The following is a 22,753-nucleotide window of genomic DNA, read 5'->3' on the forward strand; positions in this document are numbered from 1 at the left end:
TGAGCTGGATGCCAGCTTCTGCAAGCCCCTGTTTTCTCATCTGTCCCATGGAGGTATCCTCACGGGGTTGCTGGGGAGTTTCAATGAAGGGTCTGGCCAGGGCTAGGTGATCAGTCAATGATTACCATCATTTAGGGGTGATCTTGGACCATCAGACCTGCATTCATTTATTCTCCAGCCCTGCATCCTGAATACGTCCCCTGCTTAAAGCATCTTATGAACAGCCCCAAGGGGCCAAGGAGCACTGTTGGGGTGCTTTGTGCCCCAACGGGGGGATATGTCTTATGAGATGCATCCTTAGTGAGAACATCGCGGCGTGTGAGAAACTCAAGGCCTCTCCTGGACCACTCCTGCCCCTGCCCCCCATTTTTTCAGCTGAGAAAATGGAGGTTCAGAGAGGTTAGGAAATTTGCACAAGGGCCTGGCCAGTAAGTGGTGGTGCTGGCGTTCAAACTGCAGCCTGTTTCACTGAGAGCCCATGTTTCTTTCTGCTGCTTGAGAGGTTTAGCTGGCGGGGATGTGGGAGGAGGGAAAGAGGCGGGCCTTGTAGGTGTGGAGAAGACTGGAGCAAAGGCTCCGGGGTAGAAATGTGGACGGCAGAGGAGAGAGTTCGTAGGAGACGCTGAGGCTCAGAGAGGGGGCAGGAGAGCAGGTACAGAAGAATCAGGAATTTGGGTTCTCGTCCTGACCCTCTGGGAGTCTGGCTGTGTGACCTTGGAGAAGTTTCTCAGCCTCTCTGAGCTTTACTTTTCCTAACCCTAAAGCGGGCCCTGGACAAAGGAGCTGGTGTGAATGAGCGTCTGGCACATTGCAGAGCTCTCCACCAGGCAAGCAACTCTCCTGTCCTCAGGCCGGGGAACACAAGCTGCCCCCCACCCTCTAGGACCCAGGAGGCTCGGGAGACTTCTGGGGGTCCTGCTGCCAGGCCTCACTTCTCGCTCTGTTCCCACAGGGTGGGAGAACGTCTATGGCTTTGACATGACCTGCATCCGGGACGTTGCCATGAAGGAGCCCCTGGTGGACATCGTGGACCCAAAGCAAGTGGTGACCAACGCCTGTTTAATAAAGGTCTGCAGACGCGTCTCGCTCGGGCCTGGGTGCGCGGGAACCTGGCTGTGCCACCCGGACGCTTGGGCCTAGAGTAAAGGCCACGCCAGCTCCTGCAGGGCCCCAAACTGGGAGGCAAGGCCACCCTGGCCAGAGTCTCTGGCAGCCCATGGTGACCCGTCAAAGCCGGCACTGTCACCGAGCAGAGCTGGGGAGAGAGAGGCCCTGGACTCCACGTGGCACAGTTGGGGGGTGGTCGGTGCATGTCCCTTGGTGCTGTGAGGGCGGAGGGGTGTCGGGTGGAGGTGGGGGCGCATCAAAGGGAGGACATCCTGGAGGCTCAGGTCGGGGGAAGCCCCTCCATTCCGAGGGGGCTGGCCTCTTAGGCAAGAGATCCCACACCTCAGTCTGCTGTGTAAGCAGCCTCACGCCCGCACCTCTAAGCACGCATCTGACCCGGCCGCTCGAAGCTCCCCTCCTCCTGAGCGCCCTTGCTGGTACGGGCGCTCACATCTTGTCCTCCAAGGCTTTCTTCCGCGCAGACGGAGAACAGCCCGCCAGCATCCTCGGCAGACCAGTCCTCACCCAGTGCATTCTTATCACTAAATATCCAAACGTGCCAAACTTGCTAGGGTACAGATAAAAGCCCCCCGAGACCTCCCCTCCCTCCCAGCCCCACCCTCCTCCTAGAGGTAACCGCTGTCCACAGGAGGAGCTGATCTTTCCAACCCTTCTTCTAAGTATCTGCATTTACATGTGCTAATCTGTCCTGTCTAACGATGGAAAACTCTTGATATTTCGCTGCTGTTTTTAAAGTCTAGAAAGACCTCAGTCTCATAGGCTTCAAGTTCATGTTTTAACCGAAGAATCTGGGCTCAGTGTGTCAGTTGTGTCATCAGCCCTCCCAGCCCTCATCTTGCTGAAGCGCAGCTGCCTGCCCTGCTCCTGCACACATCACTGCTTTTTGGGGAACTCTGGGTGGGCGCGACGGGGAAGAGCCCGGGGTGAGGGGAGGTTTCTGCAGGACTGACGCAAACGGCTGCTTTGTCCAGGTGAGCACGGTCCCCTGTCCCTGGTCACAGTCTTCCTGAGAAGAAACGCAAGCCTTGTCACCGTGGCATTTAAAAGGGCCCTCAGAGGACAGATAAAGCTAGATGGACCTCGTACAGGTCCCATCAGATAGACGCCGCCTCCCTTTTGGAACATCCTGCCTGAGGATGCTGGCTCCAAGGCTAAGCCTTGGCCTCGCACCGAAGGGTTTTGCTGCTTCTTAACTCGGCCCTTTCTGAGTCCAGGCAGGGCGGATGAGGAGCAAACGTCCTTTTATTTCTTCCCACCAGCCCCTCTGTCCCCGAAGCCTCTCTCTCTGGCATCCCGAACAAGATCCAGCAAAGTACACCCCAGATAACTCACCCATAGTGCAAAACATTGCTGCCAATATCGTAGTATGGGTAGAGATCACCTGGTGCCACTGAATTTGCCAAAATGGCGCATGGCAGCTGTGTGGAACTGCTAGGCGTCTGCCCGTGGTGGCGTGGGGATAAGATTCCTTCAGTGTGCTTGGGCCCTGGGTCGCCCTCTGCCCCTGCCCTGCAGGTGTGGCCACGGCACTTGTGCACGTCCGAGGCTGGTCCCAGACTGGCCTGCTCTGTCCCCCCGTCCTTCCTCTCCCCCTCCAGCCAGGAACAGGCAAGGGTCTCTCCTTGGTTACACCTGAGTGCAGCCTGGGACTGTGGGTATGGGGGGGGCTGGAGCTCTGGGCCCTCCATGCCTGTCACCTTTCTCTCCTGAGCTCTGAGAAGGGCAAGGACGGCTGTGTTGGCTTCTGCCGCCAGGAGAGCCGTCCGTCAGCTCTCGCTAATGTGCTCAGCACCATCTTGCCTGGGAAGAACGCTTGCCCTTCTTCACACACTTAATTGCTATTTTCACCGCTATTAACGTTGCGGCTTGTGACACTTTATTATAATTAAGACTCTGTTTTGACCAGACTTCTGCTCTGAGACATCCATTTGTAACATGATGTAGTGACGGGGACAGCCTCGGCCGGGGCCCCTGTGAGTCGCCGACGCCTGCGGAGCCCTCTGCGCCTGCTGGGGCGGCCTGAGGCCGAGCCAGGGGTCTCGCTGGGGTCTCAGAGATGCTGCGGCGGCTGCTGAAAGAGAAAGCCTCCGGCAAAGGGATCAGGGCTCTGGGGGCCGGGATGGTGCGTCTGCCTTTGGACGCTTTGGGCCTGAGAGGAGGGAGGGCCCTGACCAGAGGCCTCTGTGTCTCTGAGGCCCAGCCACAGCTGACTCACCCACACAGACTGCCTGTCCCCACTCCAGAGACCAGCAGTCTCCTCCCTCGCGCCCATTCTAACGCAGATCATACTTGCAGTCTGGACGGTTTTTGTTCCTTCAGAGGCCCCTATTACGATGCAAATGTCCATAGGACCTCGAGAACGCTGTCAGGGCATTGGCGGCTGACATTGCGTCTGAGACCCTATAGCGATGGAATCCCTGCTAGACGGGGTGTTTCTGTGTGTGTGTGCGCGTGCGCGGGCTCACCACTGCCCCGGTGCACGCTGAGAGGGGTGCAGGAGCGAGGGGAGGACAGAGGGGAGAGGAGCCAGGTCCGGATGAGTCACGGGGTCTACTTCCCAGGTCCCTCTCTGGGTCCAGGCCAAGAGGCTTGGATATTTTTAGGTAAACCATAGAAAGTGGTGGAAGGCTTTAGATCCAGGGAGTGGCATAGTGTGAATGCATCTCAGAGAGATGAGCTGGTTGGTCTGAAGGAGAGGCCTGGGGAGGGGATGGGAAGGGGAGTCCTCAGGCAGGGAGACAGTTTTAGGAGAACGGTGCGTGCCAGGGGTCACATCGCTCACTGAGGGCACACAGACCCCGCGTCTAAAGGGCTCCAGTCTAATGGTGGGGACAGGGGCAGAGGTGGTGAGACGCCTGAGGTGAGCCCGAAGCAGGGTGGAAAGACCAGGCGAGGCCCGTGGCAGAGGGCGCCCGAGAGAAGGGGACAGGGACCTCGGAGGGAGCCTGGAGGCTGACGGGCTGGCCCCGACGGAGAAGGAGAGGAAACGTCAGTGAATGCAGACGGCGTGAGTCCAGCCCGGTGGACTCTGCCAAAGCCCTTAACAACATCACAGTTAAGCACAGCTTCTCTAAGAGTTTTTGGGCTGGAGGGACCTGCAGACACGTGGCCGAGAGGGATGGCAAACGTCACAAGCTGACAGGAACTGGGGCTAAAAAGATTTCCCCAAGGGGGGCAATGGCCCAAACTAACAGGGTGACATGTCATGATGGACCCTCCCCCCTGCATTCGGGTCCCAGGAAAAAAGGATTGTGGGGGGACGTTGTGGGGAGGGGCTTGGCCGGCTAAAGGCCGCTGCCTTTAGCAAAAGCCGGCAGAGTGCGCTTTGAGGTCAGAGGCTGCTAGAAGTGGGTCCCAAATCAGGAGGGTGAAGGCGTCAGAAGTCAGGACTCAGGAGAGGCAGTTTATGCTGGAGAAGAAAAGGTTTAGGGGACCCACGTGAGCAGGAGAGGGCGTTGGCTCGTTCCGTGGGTGGAAGTTACCGAGGCTGGTGTGGGCCCTGCTCGCTAGTTTTGAAGCAGGACCTACGGACTGGGGACATCGGGGAAGGATTGGCTGTCTGGTGGGCGGTGAGTGCACCCTCCCAGGGGGAGCGCAGGAGCCCACGGCGGCCGCTACCTGGGGATGCCCCCCAGGGCTCTTGCATTCTCGGGGTAACAGGGGACAGGCTTTCTAACCCCATCGAATTCTGCACTCCTGACCCGGGCGCACGGGGACCTTTAGTCCTGTTCCCCGTCCTTGGGCTTGCATCTGAAGTGATGTCACCGGCATGGAGGGCTCCCACAGTCCCCTGCACCTGCAGTCCCACCCTCTTCCCAGCCGACAGGTCAGAGGATGTCACAGCTGCCAGCCCGCACCATAACAAGGCTCTGGGCCGGCTGGCTGCCTTGACCTCACCTGCACCTCTGTCCACTTCCCTCCTGTGGAGACAGGACTTGGCTTTGACGTCCCCAGGATGCTTTGCAACCGTTTTTCCTTTATTCATCCTAGAAACGTGTAGAGAGAAAAGTCTCTGTCTCTTCGCTGCTCTTGTTTGCCCACCCGGAGACCCCTCTCTCCTAGTCATTCCCAACCTCTTCCATCATCCGGGTCTCAGGGGCGCCCCTGGGAACCGTTCCAGGCACACAGGTGTCTGTCTGGCTCGTACAGAGCTTTCAGGACAGAGGTCTCTGCCATACAGCCCAGCAGTGGGAGGTTCTTCCTCAGACCTCACTGAAGGCGGTCTGGACGCCTCCTGGGCCTTGGAAGGTTTGCCGTGTCCCGCTGGAGCCGGCCAACGACAGGCCAGCGTCCTCCACGCAGGAAGAACAGCATGTTGCAAACATTGTTCATTACTCCCGCTCGCACGCAAGACTGATTTTCAGCCACTTCTCAGCTGAAACTGCTAGAATTATTCGTTCCTTGTGTTGTCCATTCCTAGCTAGAACTGAAACATTCTCACCTCTTATTTCCCCCTTTGGTTTTTTTTCAACTGTCCGGGCTTGTGACGAATGGTCAGCCGACCTCCCCAGGCTCAGTCCGTGACTGTGCGGGCTCGGTCCTCACTCCCGAGATGATACTCCGCACCCCGTATTGCTGGGAGGGGAGCGGTCAGGTCTGCCGGCATCTGGGAGGGCTGGACCGAGCACACACTGCCGCTTTGGTTCAGTAGGTCTGGGATGCCCTCCCCTCCCCACCCCACCCCTTGCAAGTTGCCCCCAGGTGATACTGACGCTCTCCTCCAGGGACCACCCCGTGGGAACAGCTAGGTGCACTAGCGATGCCGCGGTGGACCGCTCTGAGGATATTTGGGTTGGGTTTGCGGATGCTCTAATTCCTCCTCCTCTCCTCTCCCCGCCCCCGCATCAGCACTCATCCCCCGCAGATTTCCCTTCCTAATTCCGTCGTCCTCAGGCTCTGACTCAAATCTGTTTGCAGCATTGCCTTAGCAGACTCCACCCTAGAAAGGATGGAGGAGGTCATGGGGGGGTGGGGTGGGCCTGGGAAGTCCCCCCAAGAGCCATGACACCCTGGGGAGTCTGCCATCCGTAGTCTCCCTGGGGAATGAGGCTGAGGACGGCCCAGACCCGGTGGAAGCACTAAGGGTCCGCATTCTCTCTTCTCTGGGCTGCAGGAGGTGGACATCTACACGGTGAAGACGGAGGAGCTGTCCTTCACGTCCGCCTTCTGCCTGCAGATACAGCGCAATGACTACGTCCACGCCCTGGTCACCTATTTCAATATCGAATTTACCAAGTGCCACAAAAAAATGGGGTTTTCCACAGGTGAGCTTTCTGCTGGCCTTTCAGACCCTCCTGGCCTTGTGCCAAGGCTCTGTGGGAAGTGACCTCCCCGGCCTGGACGTGGGGCAAGGGCCGGGGGCATCAGCCAGGGGCCCTCACTCAGCACCTCCTAAGCCTCTCCGGCCGTGGAGGAATCGCACGTCCCCACGGTTTTGGCTGCCCGAGGAGAAGGTAAAAAACTGGTGGCTGGTGTGGCCAGAGCTGAGAGCAAGTGTCGGCTGGGGAGAGGCAGGCGTGGAGGCCGCCCTTCAAATGCACGTTTGTTCATTTAGTGTTTCCCGAGCACCTCCTGTGTGGGTGGAGGATACGCAGGGGAATAAGCTCTCTCTCCGTCCACTGCCACGCCTCATGACAGATTCAGCGTCTGCTTCCCTAGGCTGCAGCCTGTCTCTACGTCTCCTTCCTGTCTTCCCAGCTTCTGTCCATCTTCATCCAGTCCCTGACGTGCTCCAAACTCCTTCAGAGGTGCCTCATCGCCTGTAGCAGATAAGCCCAGATTGCTTAGCCTGGTGAATGGCAGGGGGTCGGTCCCCTGGCCGGCCCCGCCCCACCTCCCCGGCCTCATCTCTCAGCACCCTTCGCGCTGTGCCTTCCACCCCACCCCTTGCTGCTGCTGCTTTTGCAGCCCGGCACACGCTGGCCCTGCAGCTCTCTGCACCCACGCACCTTCAGTCCCTCGGCCGTGGCCTCTGCACGCCCCAACCCCTCGTCCATCCAGGGGGCAGGAGGGTCTTCTGTCAGATTTGTCTCCTTCCCTCCTGTATTTGTCTGCTGGGGCCACTGTAACCGAATATTCCTCATGGTTCTGGAGGCCTCTGGAGTTTTCTCCTGAGGCCTCTCTCCTTGGCTTGCCAACGGCCGCCTTCTCGCCGTGTCTTCACATGGTCCGTCCTCTGTGCTCAACCCTGGCGTCTCTGTGAGTGTCCTAATCTCCTTGCTCTGCAAGGGCACCAGCCAGATTGGATGAGGGCCCCACTAAGGGCCTCGTTTTAACTAAAGACATTCTCTCCAAATACGTTCAGAGTCTGAGGTGCTGGGGGTCAGGGCTCCAGCACGTGAATTCTGAGGGGGCGGACGATTCAGCCTATGGCAACTCCCCCATCCCTCTCCTTACCTGGCCACCTCCGGCTCAGGCTGCATCTCTCAGCTCAGGTATTATGATCTCCTCCTTCCCTCCAGGGTCAAGGTTAGGCCTCCCTCTCGGGGCTCCCTAACATCCTGTGCTTATGTCTGTCATGGCCGTGCTTAAAGTGATACGGGTGCAGTCTAACAAAAAGATAACAAAAGGGTATAAAAAGGGGCATAAAAAGTTAAGGAAAAAGACCTCTCCCTCATCCATCCCAATCCCATGCCTGACAGGCATATCTGTGAATGATTTATTTCGTAGCCTTCCAAAAAATTTCAGTGGTGCACAAGCAACTACATACCTCTATACACTGTTTTTTCTTTTTATTTGAAATAATTATAGACTCACAAGAAGTTGCAAAAATAGTACATAGATTTCTGTGAACCGTAGACCCACCTGCCTCCGCTGGTGGCATCTTCCATGACAGGAGAACGACATCCAGCTACACTTTTCTTGGAAACACAGGTCGGCTCGCACCATACACACTGCCCTTTGCTCCCTGTCTTTATTTAACCATGTGTCTTGGAGATGCCGCCGTAGCCGCACGGAGACATATCCAATCTCTTTTTTTAAACAGCTACCCGGGATTCCAATGTAGGCTGTGCCATTATTCACTGAACATTTTCATCGTTTTCTGCAGACCTGGGTCTCCCCACCGCTGGGCTCACATCTCATTAATCTCTAGCTCCTCCCAGCGGGGTGTGGCTCAGAGATTTCTAAACAAATCTCTGTTCAATGCGTTTATGAAGCTAGGATTCCTGCCCTCAGCATGTGTTCATCCTGACCACTCATGGGAGGTCTTCCTGGCAATTGGGAGCTTGTCGCCGGGGCTGAGTGAGCGTACACGTGGCAGGGATAGGTGAGTTCTGCCAGAATTTGAAGATACGATTATTCACTTCCTGAAGCCATGGCGCCAGTGGTCCTCTTTCAGGTGGTGACAGTGATCCCACTTGATCATGTTGTTTAATCCTTTGTCTGTGTTGCCCAGTTTTATGACACCTTGTTGATGTATTTTGCATCTATACAGACGAGTGACACTGGGTCTGTAGATTTGTTTTCTTGTGATCTCTCTCTCTCTGACTTTGCCAGCAGAGTAATTCTGCTGGAGGAGTGTTTCCTCCTCCTTTATCTGCTGGAAGAGTTTTTGAAGGATCAGGGATATTTCTTTTTTAAATGCTTGCTGGAATTCCTTAGTGAAGGCACCTGAGCCTGGAATTTTCTTGTGGGAAAGAACGGACAAGAGACTTCACCTAATCCCTCACAGAAGGGCTTTTTCCAGAGTTGGTGTCTCCCGACCATCGAGACTAGGGTCTTCTGGTCTCCGTCGGCCGGGCCAGCGCTGGCGCCTCCTCATCCTGGGAAAGACCAGAGAGCCCCGATCTGGGTCACTGTCAGCCGCTACCCTCCCTACGGGAGCAGCAGACGAGCTGATCTTCCCGGTGGGTGCGCAGGAAGAGCCAGCAGGAGGAAGGGATATTTTACCTGGACCTTGAAGGGTGGCTGAGACTCAGCCTTGCAATGGTGAGGAATGCGGCAGTGAGGGCTGAGGAAGAGCCCGCTTGAGGACGGTGCCTGTGACTGGAGGCCAGGGATGGAGCCACGGTGGCTGGCTCTGCTTCCTCCATCCCTGGGTGATGCCTCCCCCAGGGCCCGCCCTGCTGCAGGCGATGGGAAAGTCAGGGGGCAAGGGTACTCTGGAAAGAGTTCTGTGTCTCTAAAGCCTGGGCTCCAGCCCCATAGCTCCAGGCTGCGTTTTTCTTTCCCTGAGATGATCTGGTCCCGGTGGATGACAGTGTGGTTTTGGTCCAGCGTGTAGCAGACGTCTTTACCATCTTGGCCATCTTTCCCAGCTGGCGTGGCTTTGGCAGTGGGCTTTACTCAGACCCTCTGCACTCTGACCAGCAAGGAAAGAATATTTCTTCTTTGTTTTTAAGGACCTCAGATGCACAGAATTAGATTAATCCTAATTCGCGGTTCATGACGTACGACCATCATCGGATCACGCACAGTTCACTTTTTGCTTATTTTTTAATTAATACAAGGGACACCTGTGAACTTGCCACCTAACTCAGTAATAGATTGTAAATAAAGTGTTATTAATTAGAATGTAATAGTAACTAGAATGCATTAGTAACTAGAAGGTAATAATTCTAATTATTATTAGAATGTAAATACATTAGTTAATATCAAGAGATAAGCTATCGTTAATTAGAATATAAATATTAACCAGAAATACATTATGAATAAATATAATATGATTATGCTTATAATTAATAAATGCAAGTAAAGTAATTCAGAGTCACATAATAAATCCCTGTGAGCTCAGCGTCTAACTCAAGGACTTAAATACTACCAACACCTTTGCGGCTACCTGGATGGTCCCATCTTATCCCCTCCCTCCACATCGCCTCTAAATGAACATTATCCTGCATGTTCAGTTCCTTATCCCCTGCTATTTTAAAAAAGTTTTATCATGCATATGCGTAGGCCTAAACAAGGTATTGTTTGGGCTCAGCTGGCTCTGAACTTCAGGTGAAGTGCAGCCTGCTGTAAGCGGCCCCTCCCCATCGGCCCCCAAGGTTTGCAGCTGCTCCGGGAGACCCACGCGAAAGTCCGTCACGGGTTGTGCAGCTTGAAAACAGTCCCCGTGAATGGCGCTGGTGTCTGCCCGCTGCGGCTCCGGGCAGAAGCCGCTGCAAACGGGCACAAGCACCCAGGGTTCCAGGCTGTGCCAGCACAGCTGCCCCGCCCCTTGGACACAGCCTCGGAGGGCGGGGTAGGAAATGGGAACTGGGCCCCCTGGGGCTACTGCTGGAAAGGCAGTACCCAGAGTAGAAGCAGGCCTGCGCTAAGTCCCAGTTTTTCCAGGAAGCCGCAAGGCAGGGCGGTCAGGCCGTGGAGGTGCTCTTAAGTGAGCTCCTTTCCGGGCCTTGGGCTCATTATGAGTGAAAGGACGTGGCTGGACCTCGACTGCCTGGCAGCCCCTGCCCAGCTTTGCCACCCTGTGACATTGAGCCATTTTCTCAGGTCGGAGAAGCTTCTTCACGCATAGTCTTTTTAATTCTGCAAAAAGCCTGTGAACCCCCCGGGGAACAGAATTACAAATTTACAGCTAGAAAAAGTATTAAATTCCAGAAAGAACTACCAGCCACTTAGCCATTGGGAAGAGAAAGAGGAAGCAGGATTCCACTCCCTCTCCAGGAGCACCAGGAAAAATCTTCCTGTGAGAGGCCCCAGCCATTTGTTCCTGCAGCCCCCTGTGCACCCCACCTCCATCCTCGGTCACAACTCCCACCGGACTTTATGGCCAGCGACCTGTCTTCTCACTTAGGCTGCAGGATCTCAGGGGACGAGGCTGTACTGGCTGCTCTTCCCCACATTTAGGACCACATCAGGCACATGGCAGGCATCCTGAGTGGATGTCTGCTGAATGAATGAATGCTTGAATGAATGCATGCAGGAGTGAATGTATGAATGAGTGAATGAATGAATGCCTGAATGAGTGAATGCATGCTTGAGTGAATGTATGAATGAGTGAATGCCTGCATGAGTGAATGTATGAATGAGTGAATGAATGAATGCCTGAATGAGTGAATGCATGCTTGAGTGAATGTATGAATGAGTGAATGAATGAATGCCTGAATGAGTGAATGCATGCTTGAGTGAATGTATGAATGAGTGAATGAATGAATGCCTGAATGAGTGAATGCATGCTTGAGTGAATGTATGAATGAGTGAATGAATGAATGCCTGAATGAGTGAATGCATGCTTGAGTGAATGTATGAATGAGTGAATGAATGAATGCCTGAATGAGTGAATGCATGCTTGAGTGAATGTATGAATGAGTGAATGAATGAATGCCTGAATGAGTGAATGCATGCTTGAGTGAATGTATGAATGAGTGAATGAATGAATGCCTGAATGAGTGAATGCATGCTTGAGTGAATGTATGAATGAGTGAATGCCTGCATGAGTGAATGTATGAATGAGTGAATGAATGAATGCCTGAATGAGTGAATGCATGCTTGAGTGAATGTATGAGTGAGTGAATGAATGAATGCATGCATGAGTGAACGCATGCGTGAGAGAATGTATGAATGAGTGAATGAATGAATGCATGCATGAGTGAATGCATGCTTGAGTGAATGTATGAATGAGTGAATGAATGAATGCCTGAATGAGTGAATGCATGCTTGAGTGAATGTATGAATGAGTGAATGCCTGCATGAGTGAATGTATGAATGAGTGAATGAATGAATGCATGCATGAGTGAATGAATGAATGTGTGAATGATGGTACGGTCATAACGAGGAAGCTTGAAAGCCACTTACACTATCTTGAAGGTTGTAGTTGGGGCAGAGCGGGAGGGAAAGGCCTGTCCACTGACCAGAACCCTGGATGTCGTGGTCCACAGTGATACTGAACGCTCACCCTTGTGCACAGCAACTTTCTGGAGAATCCCTAGAACATTCCAGACCACGACAATGAGGCAGCACCGCTTTACAGGCCAGAGCCATAGTTGATGGAGAAATGAAATGATATACCACTTTCCACAACGATTAAATAACCACCTAATGCAGTGGCTTAGCAATACCCTAACCTGGGCCTGCTATGTTACAGATAAGGGGACCATATAATTCATCCTTCAGATGAGGACGCTTCGAGAGTGAAAGGGAGAGCTACTGATAATTACACCAGGAAAACGGTCCTGGGCGCAGCAGGAGGCTGGTCACGCTCAGTGTATCCTTTCCCCTTCCCATCACCTATCCTCCCAGTCCCTCGGGAGATAAACTTTCTGCAGATGTAGAAAATGAGCCCCAGCCTCACAGTGCAAATGCATGGCCAGGTGGAGACTGGACACGGGGCCGACTGCTGCCTAATCAAGTGTCCCTTCCCCCGGTACCCACCCAGGAGACACATTAGATGTAAATGACTGAGTCTGCACAGCAACTCGCTGTGTATCTACAACACCTGGGGGGAGACTTTTACGTCTTGGCAAGCCTGCCCCCATCTCACACCCCAGAATTCCTGAATTCACTTCTCCAGGACTAGAGTCAAAACATCTGACTTGTCATCAACTTCTCCTGGACACCCTGATGGAGAACCTGCGTTGAGAAAACTGCTTCAGCAATGAGTCCGTGGACCCATCATGGAAATGAGACGTTTGGGGAAGTTCTTAACCTTTTGATGTTGATGTCGAGGGGAAATATCACTCTCCTCCAACGCAAGGCCAGTGTCTTTTGGGGGACCAGCATCCGAGGTGGACTTCTGGGCTCGCCGGCTGGCAGAGCTGAGCCAGTGAAGTCTCTGGGAGTCTCACAGGCATCTGATTAGGAGGCAGGAGGAAGCTGCTGGCATCTCCTTGCCTGAAGGTCTTTAAGAACAGGAGAGACACCTGTCTGGGTTGGCGTGGGTGGCAGCGGGGGTGAGCGTGCTGTCAGTCATACGCTGCCATTCTCTGCACACCCCGGAGACGATCTTTTGACAATTCGTTTAGCTGTCGTTGGAAGGGAAGGTGCTGGGAACAGGTGGACTGTACCTGTGGCCCGCAGCAGGCCTTGGGGGCCAGGAAGGCCGGGTGTGTTTGGGGATCCAGGATCCGAGCGGCACAGACTCTCTGTTCACTATCCTCCTTCAAGCCCTTCCAAATCCGCAGGCTGCTTCCCCTCCACTAGACCTTGAGTTTGCATCGATTTCCTAAATGCACACATCGAAGGCTGCTCGAGTACCCAAACCACTGACATTTGATCAAGCTAGTTCACTGCAAAGGACACAGACCGACAGACTCTGCACCACCATTAAAATAGATCTTGGGGTGTGAACGATCTTGGTCTGACTGGGCATATACGATAAATCCCCAGTCAGGCTGGGTGCACTCCTCCGGGCTGGACCGCAGGTGTGCGTACGGCCGTGGGACGGCCCCAATCCTTCCTGTGATTAAAACTCTGCCTTCTAGTGACCTCAGCGCCTCGCCTTTGTTCTGCCTCCAAAGCCATCTATAAGGCCACACATAAGTCTTTCCATGTGACAGCCTCTGAAGTATTTGAAAGGCACTTATTACATCCTCCCTAAGTCTTCCCACCTTTAGCTCTGGTCCTAAGCAAAGAGGGAATCGGTGTTAATGAGTCCTGCATCCTGGTGGAGGGTGGTAAGGGCCTGAAGGGCAAGAGGAACTGACTGTAAGACGGGTCCTTCTACAACCCTTAGGTTCCGGAGCCGCGATGTCACCGAACCCCTCTGGGTACCTTGAAGCGTCACAACACGCCCCCTCTGGGGCTTTTTACCGGCGTTCGTTTATTTGGTACTCACAGACCTAGCACGGGTGGTGATGGGCTCCGAGGATAGAGCAGTAAGCAGACCCCGGCCCTCATGGAGATTGCGGTCTTGTGGAGGACACAAACACGTAAAAAGAGACAGAGACGGTTATGCAGGGGCATGACAGCCACCGTGGTAACATAAGCCCAGGGTGCCCTTAATGCAGCTGGGTCAGGCAAGGCTTGCCAAAAGGATGTGACCTTGAAGAATGAGGAAGGGAGAGGCTGGTGATGAGGGAGGGAAGAGTGTCCCAAGGCCGGCTGCTGCTGAGGAGGGGGGCCCATAAGACAGGACCCCTCCTCTAGTTGCAGAATTTGTCGTGTCCCCAGAGGGACGGATGGGATTTCATGGCAAATACAGGGCACGGGAGGTGCAAGCACCGGTGTGGCTTTGGATCCTGCATGAGGTGTGAGCTGTGGCTCAGCGCTGGGTCCGTGCACTGAGAATCATGCCCAAGTTCTATTCACCAGGTAGGAAGGCACGGCTGAAACCCCAGGGCAGGCCTGGGCCAAGGGAACTAGGATTGGTTTTAGGACAGAGAGGCAGGCAGGGAAAGCTATCTGTAGGACTGGGGTATCAGTGGAATTGGCGAAACTGGCTTAGCCGCGGAGCTGGCACGTACGGTCGGGGTCATTGAAGGGGAGACAGGATGCACCACCCTCCCAATCTCTCCCCTGCAATGTCTGAAGGTCTTCACCCTGTTGAACTAATGAAAAACAGTAGCATTTTGAGATTCGCTGTGTTAATGCCGCCCCCTGTATGCCTTTGTAATACCAGCTTGTCTCTCTTCTGATCCGCAGCGAAGACCCGCAGTCCCGAGGGGGCGGGGCCTTGACCCCGGGCGGAGCCCCTGGGCTGGGCGGGGCGTCCTGCGGGCCTGGAGCAGGCGCAGGGGCTGGGCGCCTGACCCAGTGAGAGTGCTTGGCTGGGGTGTTCGGTGAGCCCCAGAGCAAGCCCAGCAGCGTGCGGGCGGGGGCCCGGCCCCTCTGGAGACGCCTTCTCTAACTCCTCCTCCTTGCCATCCTTCAGCCCCTGATGCCCCCTACACCCACTGGAAGCAGACTGTCTTCTACTTGGAAGACTACCTCACTGTCCGGAGGGGAGAGGAGATCTACGGGACCATATCCATGAAGCCAAATGCCAAAAACGTGGTGAGTGCCGAGGCAGCCTCTGTGAGGCCGGGCTCAGAGAGGAGGAGGGACCCCGGGGGCCGGCTTCCGGGGAGCTGCCAGGACCCACTTACCCGGGTGCCTGGCTGCCTTGTGCACCACCAGAAAAGTTACAGGGGAAGCGGTAGGAAGGAAGCGGGTTTGGATGCGATGGCCTCCTTCAAGGACTCCAGCCTGGACCCCCCTAAGACTGGGGAACTGGAGCCTTGCTGTAGGACACCCTGGGGACCCTCCCAGCCTTGAGGACAGCTTCCCCCCGCCCTTGGTGGGAGGTGTTTTGAGAACAGAGGCTGTGGCCATGGACTTTGCCTCATTTAGGACCAGCTGAGCCCGGAAAGAACAGTGTGTGGTGCCTTGGAAGACCAGGTTCGCATTCCTCAGGCTGGCCTGGGGGGCTGGAGGCCGTGTGATTCTTTCTGAGCCCCCTGGGGTGCGGGCACGTGCCGGGCAGGCGCCGAGGGTGCTCCGAGGCTTCCGCCCCGGGAGACTGAGCCGCCCCGCTTCTCCCGGGATGAAACGGGAGGCAACATCTCTGTATTCTAACAGGAAGGACTTAGGTTAGAAATCAAAAGCCTTCCCGTGAGGGTCACGAGGCACCGGAAGAGGCTCCCGAGGACTGTTGGTGGGGGGAGTGGAGTCCCGAGCTGGAAAACCCTAGCGACGCGGATGCGCCCTCCGCCTGCGGGGAGGGGGGCGGTCCCCGGTCCCCGCCTCCTTCCGCACTGATGCCCTGGCTCCTCCTTCTTTGCAGCGAGACCTCGATTTCACGGTAGACTTGGATTTTAAGGGACAGCTGTGCGAAACATCTGTATCTAATTACTACAAAATGCGTTAGCACACGTGGGAGGCTGCAGAGAGCGAGCGAGCACGGAAACTCACCTCCATCTGAGGCGCCGCCACAAGGGACCCTGTTTGCAGGACTACACGCTCCAAACCGGAGTCTGACACGCTGCCCTTGAGATTGGTGAACTCCGCCGGCCTCCTGAGGGCCCTGCCACTGGACAGAGGGCCTCCAGCTCCTCGGCTCTGCTCTGGGGGCCCTTCTCAGAGGCTCTGTCGTCCCGACAGAGAGCCACGGCCAGCGCGGCAGCCGGGCCCCGAGGGAGGAGTCCACGCGTGTCCCCATCGTCCTCCTTAACCGTGACTCTCGGATCTTCAAGTTTTGCATGCTGCAGGCATCTAGGACAGATTGCTTCACTAGACCCTGGAGACTAGCGTCTTTGATAGCCTAAGCCAGACTCGCGGTGCGCGTGCGGCGGTGCGCGTGCGCATGCGCGGACAGCATACCTAGTAGTTCCTTTACCCGGCACGCCGGTATGTGCTTGCATATACAGCCAAGCGGTAACGTCCGTGTCCGTCCAGGGCTGTGTGCGTGTGTGCGTGCGCGTGTGTGCGTAGACTCTATATTACTCTCAGAGGAGATTCTGTTGCTTTCGAATAGGAATTTGTTTTGTGCTTAGTTCTCCCCCTTCCCCACCCCTTCCCAGCTATGAAATGAATGTCCTCTGTACTAGCTCTGGTCTCCTTTTGACTAGACTGTGGCTCCGAACCCTGGACATAGGACCATGCACTCCGTGGGCGCTCAATAAATGCACATGAGAGCAAAGCGATGGGGCGGCTGTGTTCTCGGCGCTCTGGGCAGGGGGCCGGGAGGAGGTCAGAGGACGCAGTGGAACAGAAGATCCAATCGAGCCGCTCCCAAAAGGAAGGTAGCTCCTTGGTAAAGGGAGCCTTGAAGCTAGGACCAGTCCAAGGGCTTCTCCCTTGTGACCCTCGGGGGTGGGAGGAGAGTCCTGCAGCTGGGGTCGGGGGACGTGAGGTAACCTCGAGCGCTCCAGAATGGGAGGCGAGGTGTAGCCTGGAGAGAGGCCAAGGTCGGGGCGGGAAAGGCTGGGAGGGTCCAGAGGAAGCAGGAGGTGGTGTGAGCTCACGGTCCTGGGCTGCTGGTGTGAGACTCGGGCAGGGTCTGAGGGCAAGGCCGGTGGAGGCACGGTCCAGGGCGTGGTGGTGGACAGTCTCGTTCCTGCTCCCTCACCCCATTACTGGCTGCCTAGGTGGGTGTCTGCCCTGGCCTGCACCCTCCCCATCAATGGGACCCTCCCCCCCACGTCTTGAATAGGGCACCCAGGGAGCCCAAGTGAAAGAACTTGGGTCCTGGAGGTGACATCCTAGGTTTTACGGAAGCTTCTTTCCCCAGAGCGGCTGCTAAATCTCCAGTTCCCAGAACGATTTCTGCCCTGCCACCTCTACCCCTTTTAGACTCTGGTCCTGTCGTGGAGAGGGCAGAGCCAGATGGGGGCCTGCCGGGTCCGCAGAGGCCTGGGATTCTTCGAAGGCCCAGAATGTTCCCTTCTTGGGAAGGAGCAGGAGGTGTGAGCCAGTGCAGGGGCCTCAGGGAAGTGCCTGGTGACCCCTGATGCCCCCCGGGCTGGAGAGAGCCCTGGGCACGCAGAGCCGGGCCTCCAGCAGGGGTGCCTCATCCCACTGTCTGCAAGTCACACACTGTGATTGCATTTGCCATCTGGCTCCGAGGGACAGGGGTGCCCTGGACCAGGCAGGGCCTCTGGAGTTCTTTACTGTCCCCGTTCCCCACCTTGCTGCTCCAGGGCTCAGCCGCGGCAGGAATGAGATCTCTGTGGTCGGAATGGTCACTTGATGGAAAGTTGGGGCCTCACCCGTGGGCAGGGACCAGACCAAGCTGCCTTGAGGATTCAGTTGCCGAGGAGGCTGAGGGCTGCCTCTTTGGTGTGGGAAGGAGGGAGCCAGGCTGGCCCGGGCCGTGGGCGTCCAGGCCCGCCTCTGCCTCCAGTGCTCTGTGGCCCCCAGTCACGGAGCTGGGCCCAGTGAGTGCTCTCCGCACTGTGTCCCCGGAGCCCCGGGGCTTGTGGGCCGTACCAGGGTCGGTGGGCAGGGCTGTGGTCCCCCTCCCCAGATTCACCAAAAGAACAATTCTTCCCTTCTCTGTTTTTATATTTTACTAAAAATAAAGCTAAAGTAAAGAAATGAAAAGGAACCGAGACCAAACCAAGGACCTTTGACAATGGCTCACGTAGGTGACCCTCAGTCCACCTGGCCCTGATGCCCTGAGGTCAGCCATCCCTTGGGGCCTCTCTCTGCTCTTCTCCCCTACCCACCAGCCCGGTGCAGTTTCACCCAAAGGGCTCTCTTCGGCCCCAGAGCAGCCTTTGGGTCTCGGCTGGATGCCCACCTCTTGCCCCAGAACAATATTTCCCCTTGCTTGCATCTTTATCTCCTGCCCCCATCAGCTCTGGAATATTCTCCCTGGAGCTGTCATCACTCACAAAGGGGACAGGCCCTGTGGGAAGCTATGGAGCCTTGGTCTGAATTTTAAAAGGGGGCTCCTAGCTCTGTGGATGCCCCGCTTGGCAGGCAAAGTGGGTTTCAGTCCCCACTGGCCCCATGGCCCCGTGCTCTTGTGCAGTGTACAAACTGCATGCTGGTACACAGAGGCCCTGGGAGGAGCCCGCAGAGCCCTTGTTTGTTTCCCTCCAGCTGGGGTAAGGCTGTCCTGAGTTTCAGTTCTGAGCCAATCATGCTTTCCTTTAGACACCTGTCGGGGAAACTCCTAGGCTTGGTCCAAGTGTGGTAACAGAATCTCTGTAGGATGGAAATGTGAAGTGTTTGGTTTGCTTTGCTTTTTGGTTATTTTTTAGCTCCCAAGACAGGCAGTCTCACCTGTGTCATGTTCCCTGGGAGAGACACTCAGGTGCTGGGAAGGCAGGGGGCCCATTTAGAGGCGGTGGATGTAGCTGACGGAGCCCACAACAGGGAGACGCAGAGGAGGCCTCGGCTGGCCTGTAGGGGGGTGTCCTGGGAATGGCAGTGCCCGGGAAAATGACAACTGACTCCAGTGGCGGTGGCCCCTGCCCTTTCATTGCCCTCTGGCATCTGCATACGCGTTGGCTTCCCCGAAGCCCTGGGAGTTGGGCACGGAGGCCCTGCCCACGTTGTTAGTTGAGCCTCTGGGCCCCTGGGGGAGGAGGAGTGGGGTCCTGGGGGAGCTGGGCCCCCATCTCCGCACCTGCTCACATGTCCTCTGCTGCCCTGCTCAGTCCTCTGCATCTCTGGCTGGGGAGGCCTCTCTTTGTAGCTAGAGACAAACACGGTGCAAACCGTGGAATGCTTTTGTCCACATGTTTTGGACAAGAAAAATAGAGAAACGTAATCGGGGAGAACAGTGAGTGCGTTAAAAGAAGGAAGGCGGTTGAGGAAGGCCGGGGGGGGGTCCCCCAGAGGGCACGCGAGGGGAACCCCTTAGTGGGAGTCGGGGAGCCCCTGGATTCTGCCCCTCCCTGGGCAGGGAGCCCATCCCGCTTTGGAGAATTCCATCCGTGGTCCACAGGGCCAGGTCCCACACGGCCGCCGAGAGCCAGCAAGGTTGATGAACTCCCGGGAGCTCCGGGCATTTGGGAGCTGCAGGCGGTCCCGACACCCCTGGGGGCCAGGAGGGGAGGCCCAGGCTGGGCAAAGGCCCGGCAGTGTTGCGGGCGTCTCCAGCCAGCAGACGAGAAGCGGGCACCCCCGCGGCCTCTCCCGGGCCCCAGGTCTTCAGCCTCTGCCACCCTGGCCCCGGGCTCTGCCCTGGGGGCTGCAGGAGTGAGGTCTGCAGGGCGTGGAGGAGCCCCGCCACCACGGCCCCTCCCTCCTGCGCGTGGGAGCGCTGTAGTGGGACCGTCGCCTCCCCTGCTTCGGCGGGCAATAGGCAGTGTCGGCTCTGAGCACGTTCGCGATGGGAGGAGGGCTCAGCTCAACAGCGGGGATGCTGCGGAGACCGCCTCACTCGGGAAAACGGTTTCTCCCTGACTCCGCCTCTTTCTTTTTCCCTTCCTTCCTTCCTTGACTGTACCCGCCTCAGTGGTGACTTTCTCCGGGTCCCTCTCCTCCCTCCCCGGGGAATCTCTCCCTCCCCTCCCACCCACTTCTCCCCCGGCCCGCAGCCGCGGGGTCCCCTTCGTGGTCCTATTCGGCCTGGGCTGTTCGTGGGCCCCTCTGTGCTTGCTCTGAGGTCCACCGCAGGCTTGGACGTCCCCGCTGGACCACACGCTCCAAGGGCAGAGACCTGCCTCTTTGTGCCGGAGTTTCCCCTGGACGGGATGGGGGCGCGGGTGGGAGGAACAAGGCAACAGCGGACCAGCTTGACTCCGCGGAACGCGCCCTGGAGCCGCCTACTCAGGACCCCCAGGCTCCTGTCCCTGCGATCTGTGCCCCTCGGGGGATGCCCGTCTCCCCTCTGCCAGGCCCTACCTGGTCCCCTCTCGGTAGCCTTCCTCTCCTCCGGGCGCCACACCTGGTACTGCCCCGATAGGCCCAGCGTGGTTCCAGAGCTCAGCGACGGAAGGAAATTAAGCCAGATCTCTCAGCCCATCCCCACGCCTCAGGGGGGCCACCTGGTCAAGCGCCTGTCCCTGGCCTACTGGCCAGTTCAGATCCTTGGGCTTCTGCCCTGCCTCGTCTCCCATCTTTAAGTCCCGGGTCCCACACAGGACAGGAGCTCCGTCTTGTTTTCACAAAGGCCCCCCTCGACTACTTGGAGGGTCCCCAGGCTGGTTTCCGGAGCCCTCTTCCTAAAGACAGGTTTTTCGGGATCCCTGCTCCCTGCCTGGCGTCGTGAATGGCACCTCCCTGCATGCCTGGTTTCTGAGCACAGCCCCCCCGTGAGGCAGCCTACCTCACACGCTTGGCCGTGTGGAGCTCAGACCCTCGGCCTGTGGTCCTGTGACCGCGGCGAGGAGTCTGCTGGCTTCCTGCGGATGGGCCATCACCTCACGCCTGTCTGACCACACCGGATGTGCCCGGCTCACGTCCAGAGCCTCCGAGGCCGCTCTGCCCCCATCCTGTTGGAAACAGCCCCTATTCAGCTGAGGCTCAGACTCAGCCCGCTCAGTGAGCAGAAGTTCGGCCAACAAGCATGTATTGGAAACGGCACGGGCTCCAGGCACTGGTAACAGGGCAGAGTCCGCGGCACCGTCCCTGCCCTCGGGGCTCCAGGCACGCACTGCGGGCTGGTCAGTCTCTGGGCGGGCGGGGCCTGCGCTTGCCCCAGAACTGAGAAGCGGGGTCCCTCAGCCGTCCTCCCTGACCACCCCACCTCTCCCCCGTCCCCTGCAGTCTTGGCCCCCTCAGCAGGGGACACAGGCTGTGTCCAGGTGGTGGTGGTGGGGCCTGATCTGCTCTAAAGAGAGACCCTGCTGAATTTCTCTGCTCTCTGCAAACTGCCCACGGCGGCCCAGCCTGTCACTTTCAGAGAAGGCCCGGGGCCCTTCCTGCACCCTAGCGATAGGTCATCTCTCACTGCAGAATTGAAAAGGGTCTTTACCAACCTCTAGGCTGTAGCCAATGACTCGGCCTCAAGAGAAGCCAGAGCGCACGGGGCGGAGGAAACCCCTAGGGTGCTGGGGGTCAAGGACCCAGGCCCCTGCGGTCCCCGCCTCCCAAGGCAAGCGTCCGTCCCTGGATGACTCTGCCACGTGGCGGAGGTTTGGAGCCAAAGGACCCGGTCGAACCCCAGCACTGGCACTTAACTAACCGCGTGAGTCTGGGCCAGGTAAGACTGAAAGGAGGTAACACGGATGAAACGAAAGAACCAGAAAACACGTTTGGAAATGGAAAGGACAATGGAAATTCCAGTTACGGTTACTATAGTAATAACGTTTCTGCCTGCATTCCAACCCTGTCATTGAGAAGCACGGCTGGGCGCCAGCGCCTGAGGCCCATGGGCCTCTGGAGGTCCTGGGCGAGCGGCAGGCACTGCCACCCATGGTCAGCAGCTGGCTGGGCCCTGGGGCTGCAGGCTGAGGCCCAGGGTTCGGGGACAGCACTGCAGGCGACGCACGTGTAGAGTTTTGCCAAAAGCCTTGGGCAGGAGCGACCTGCTTTGTGGCTCTGCTCATTAGCTCGTTAAAGGCTTCCCACGTGGCTTGCTGAGGTCTTGACGTTTGTCACCCAGCCCTCTGGCAGGCGGCGACCGCCTGGCGCCAAGGCACACGTGGCCTTCCATTAGAATGAAAAGCTCCTCAATTACTGAGATGCCACAGCCCCACCTGGGGTGCTCTGGGCAGGGCCTTCCCTTGTGGCTCTCTCTACCTGCATTTCTAAGAACCTCCTGGTGACCCTGAGACCCAGCTGGCCTAGGGCCTGAGTTGCATCCTGGAGAAACGCGGTAGGAATCTGCAGCCTTCACTTCACCTTGGAATTCAACTCACTGCTTTTCCCAGGAAAAGTCATATTTGGTTTGGGGCAATAACATATTCGGTTTCTATAATGGGGACACCTATTCTCTTCGACAGCCAGAGTGAGAGACTCAGAAGTACATTCTGGGAACCAGCAAGAGAGAGGAGGCGGGGACCAGTAAGACCAGTCAAACCCATCCTGACTGCAGTAACAGCCACAGAAATGCTCCAGAGCTGTCTGGCTATACCGAACAGGAAATAACCCGCCAACAGTCCACCGTCATAAATCGTCCTTACTGCGACAGAGGCGTGTGCTGCTACGGCGTGGTGAGTGGGGAGGAGAGCAGAACAAGAGGCCCCTTCTCTGTGCTCAGGGCCAGGAGTGCGCCTCCCAGGAGGACACCTGTGCGGGAAGGAAGGTGTGGTCTAGGAATCCTGTGTGATCACCAGACGTGGAAGACCTACCCGGCAGGGGGGAGACACACTCCCACCTGTCGCCTGGAGGGGGCTCCCAGCTCAGGCGCGGGTGCTGAGCCATCCTC

The 22,753-nt window shown here is 56.9% G+C and overlaps 1 protein-coding gene across 2 annotated transcripts in view; it reads left to right on the forward strand.

Moving 5' to 3' along the window:
• The window catches only part of PRMT8 (protein arginine methyltransferase 8), a 173,533-nt gene extending 156,918 nt beyond the window's left edge, over positions 1 to 16,615 (forward strand). For both annotated transcript variants that reach the window (XM_024129211.3, XM_024129212.2), the window contains 4 exons: positions 953 to 1,068; positions 6,242 to 6,392; positions 14,882 to 15,003; positions 15,773 to 16,615. In XM_024129211.3, coding sequence (XP_023984979.1) covers positions 953 to 1,068; positions 6,242 to 6,392; positions 14,882 to 15,003; positions 15,773 to 15,856 — 473 coding nt within the window. In that variant the 3' untranslated portion in view covers positions 15,857 to 16,615. The remainder of the gene's footprint in view (positions 1 to 952; positions 1,069 to 6,241; positions 6,393 to 14,881; positions 15,004 to 15,772) is intronic.
• Positions 16,616 to 22,753: the final 6,138 nt, after the last annotated feature.

The sequence above is a fragment of the Physeter macrocephalus genome, chromosome 6, assembly GCF_002837175.3.
Source record: "Physeter macrocephalus isolate SW-GA chromosome 6, ASM283717v5, whole genome shotgun sequence".
Lineage (NCBI taxonomy): Eukaryota > Metazoa > Chordata > Mammalia > Artiodactyla > Physeteridae > Physeter > Physeter macrocephalus.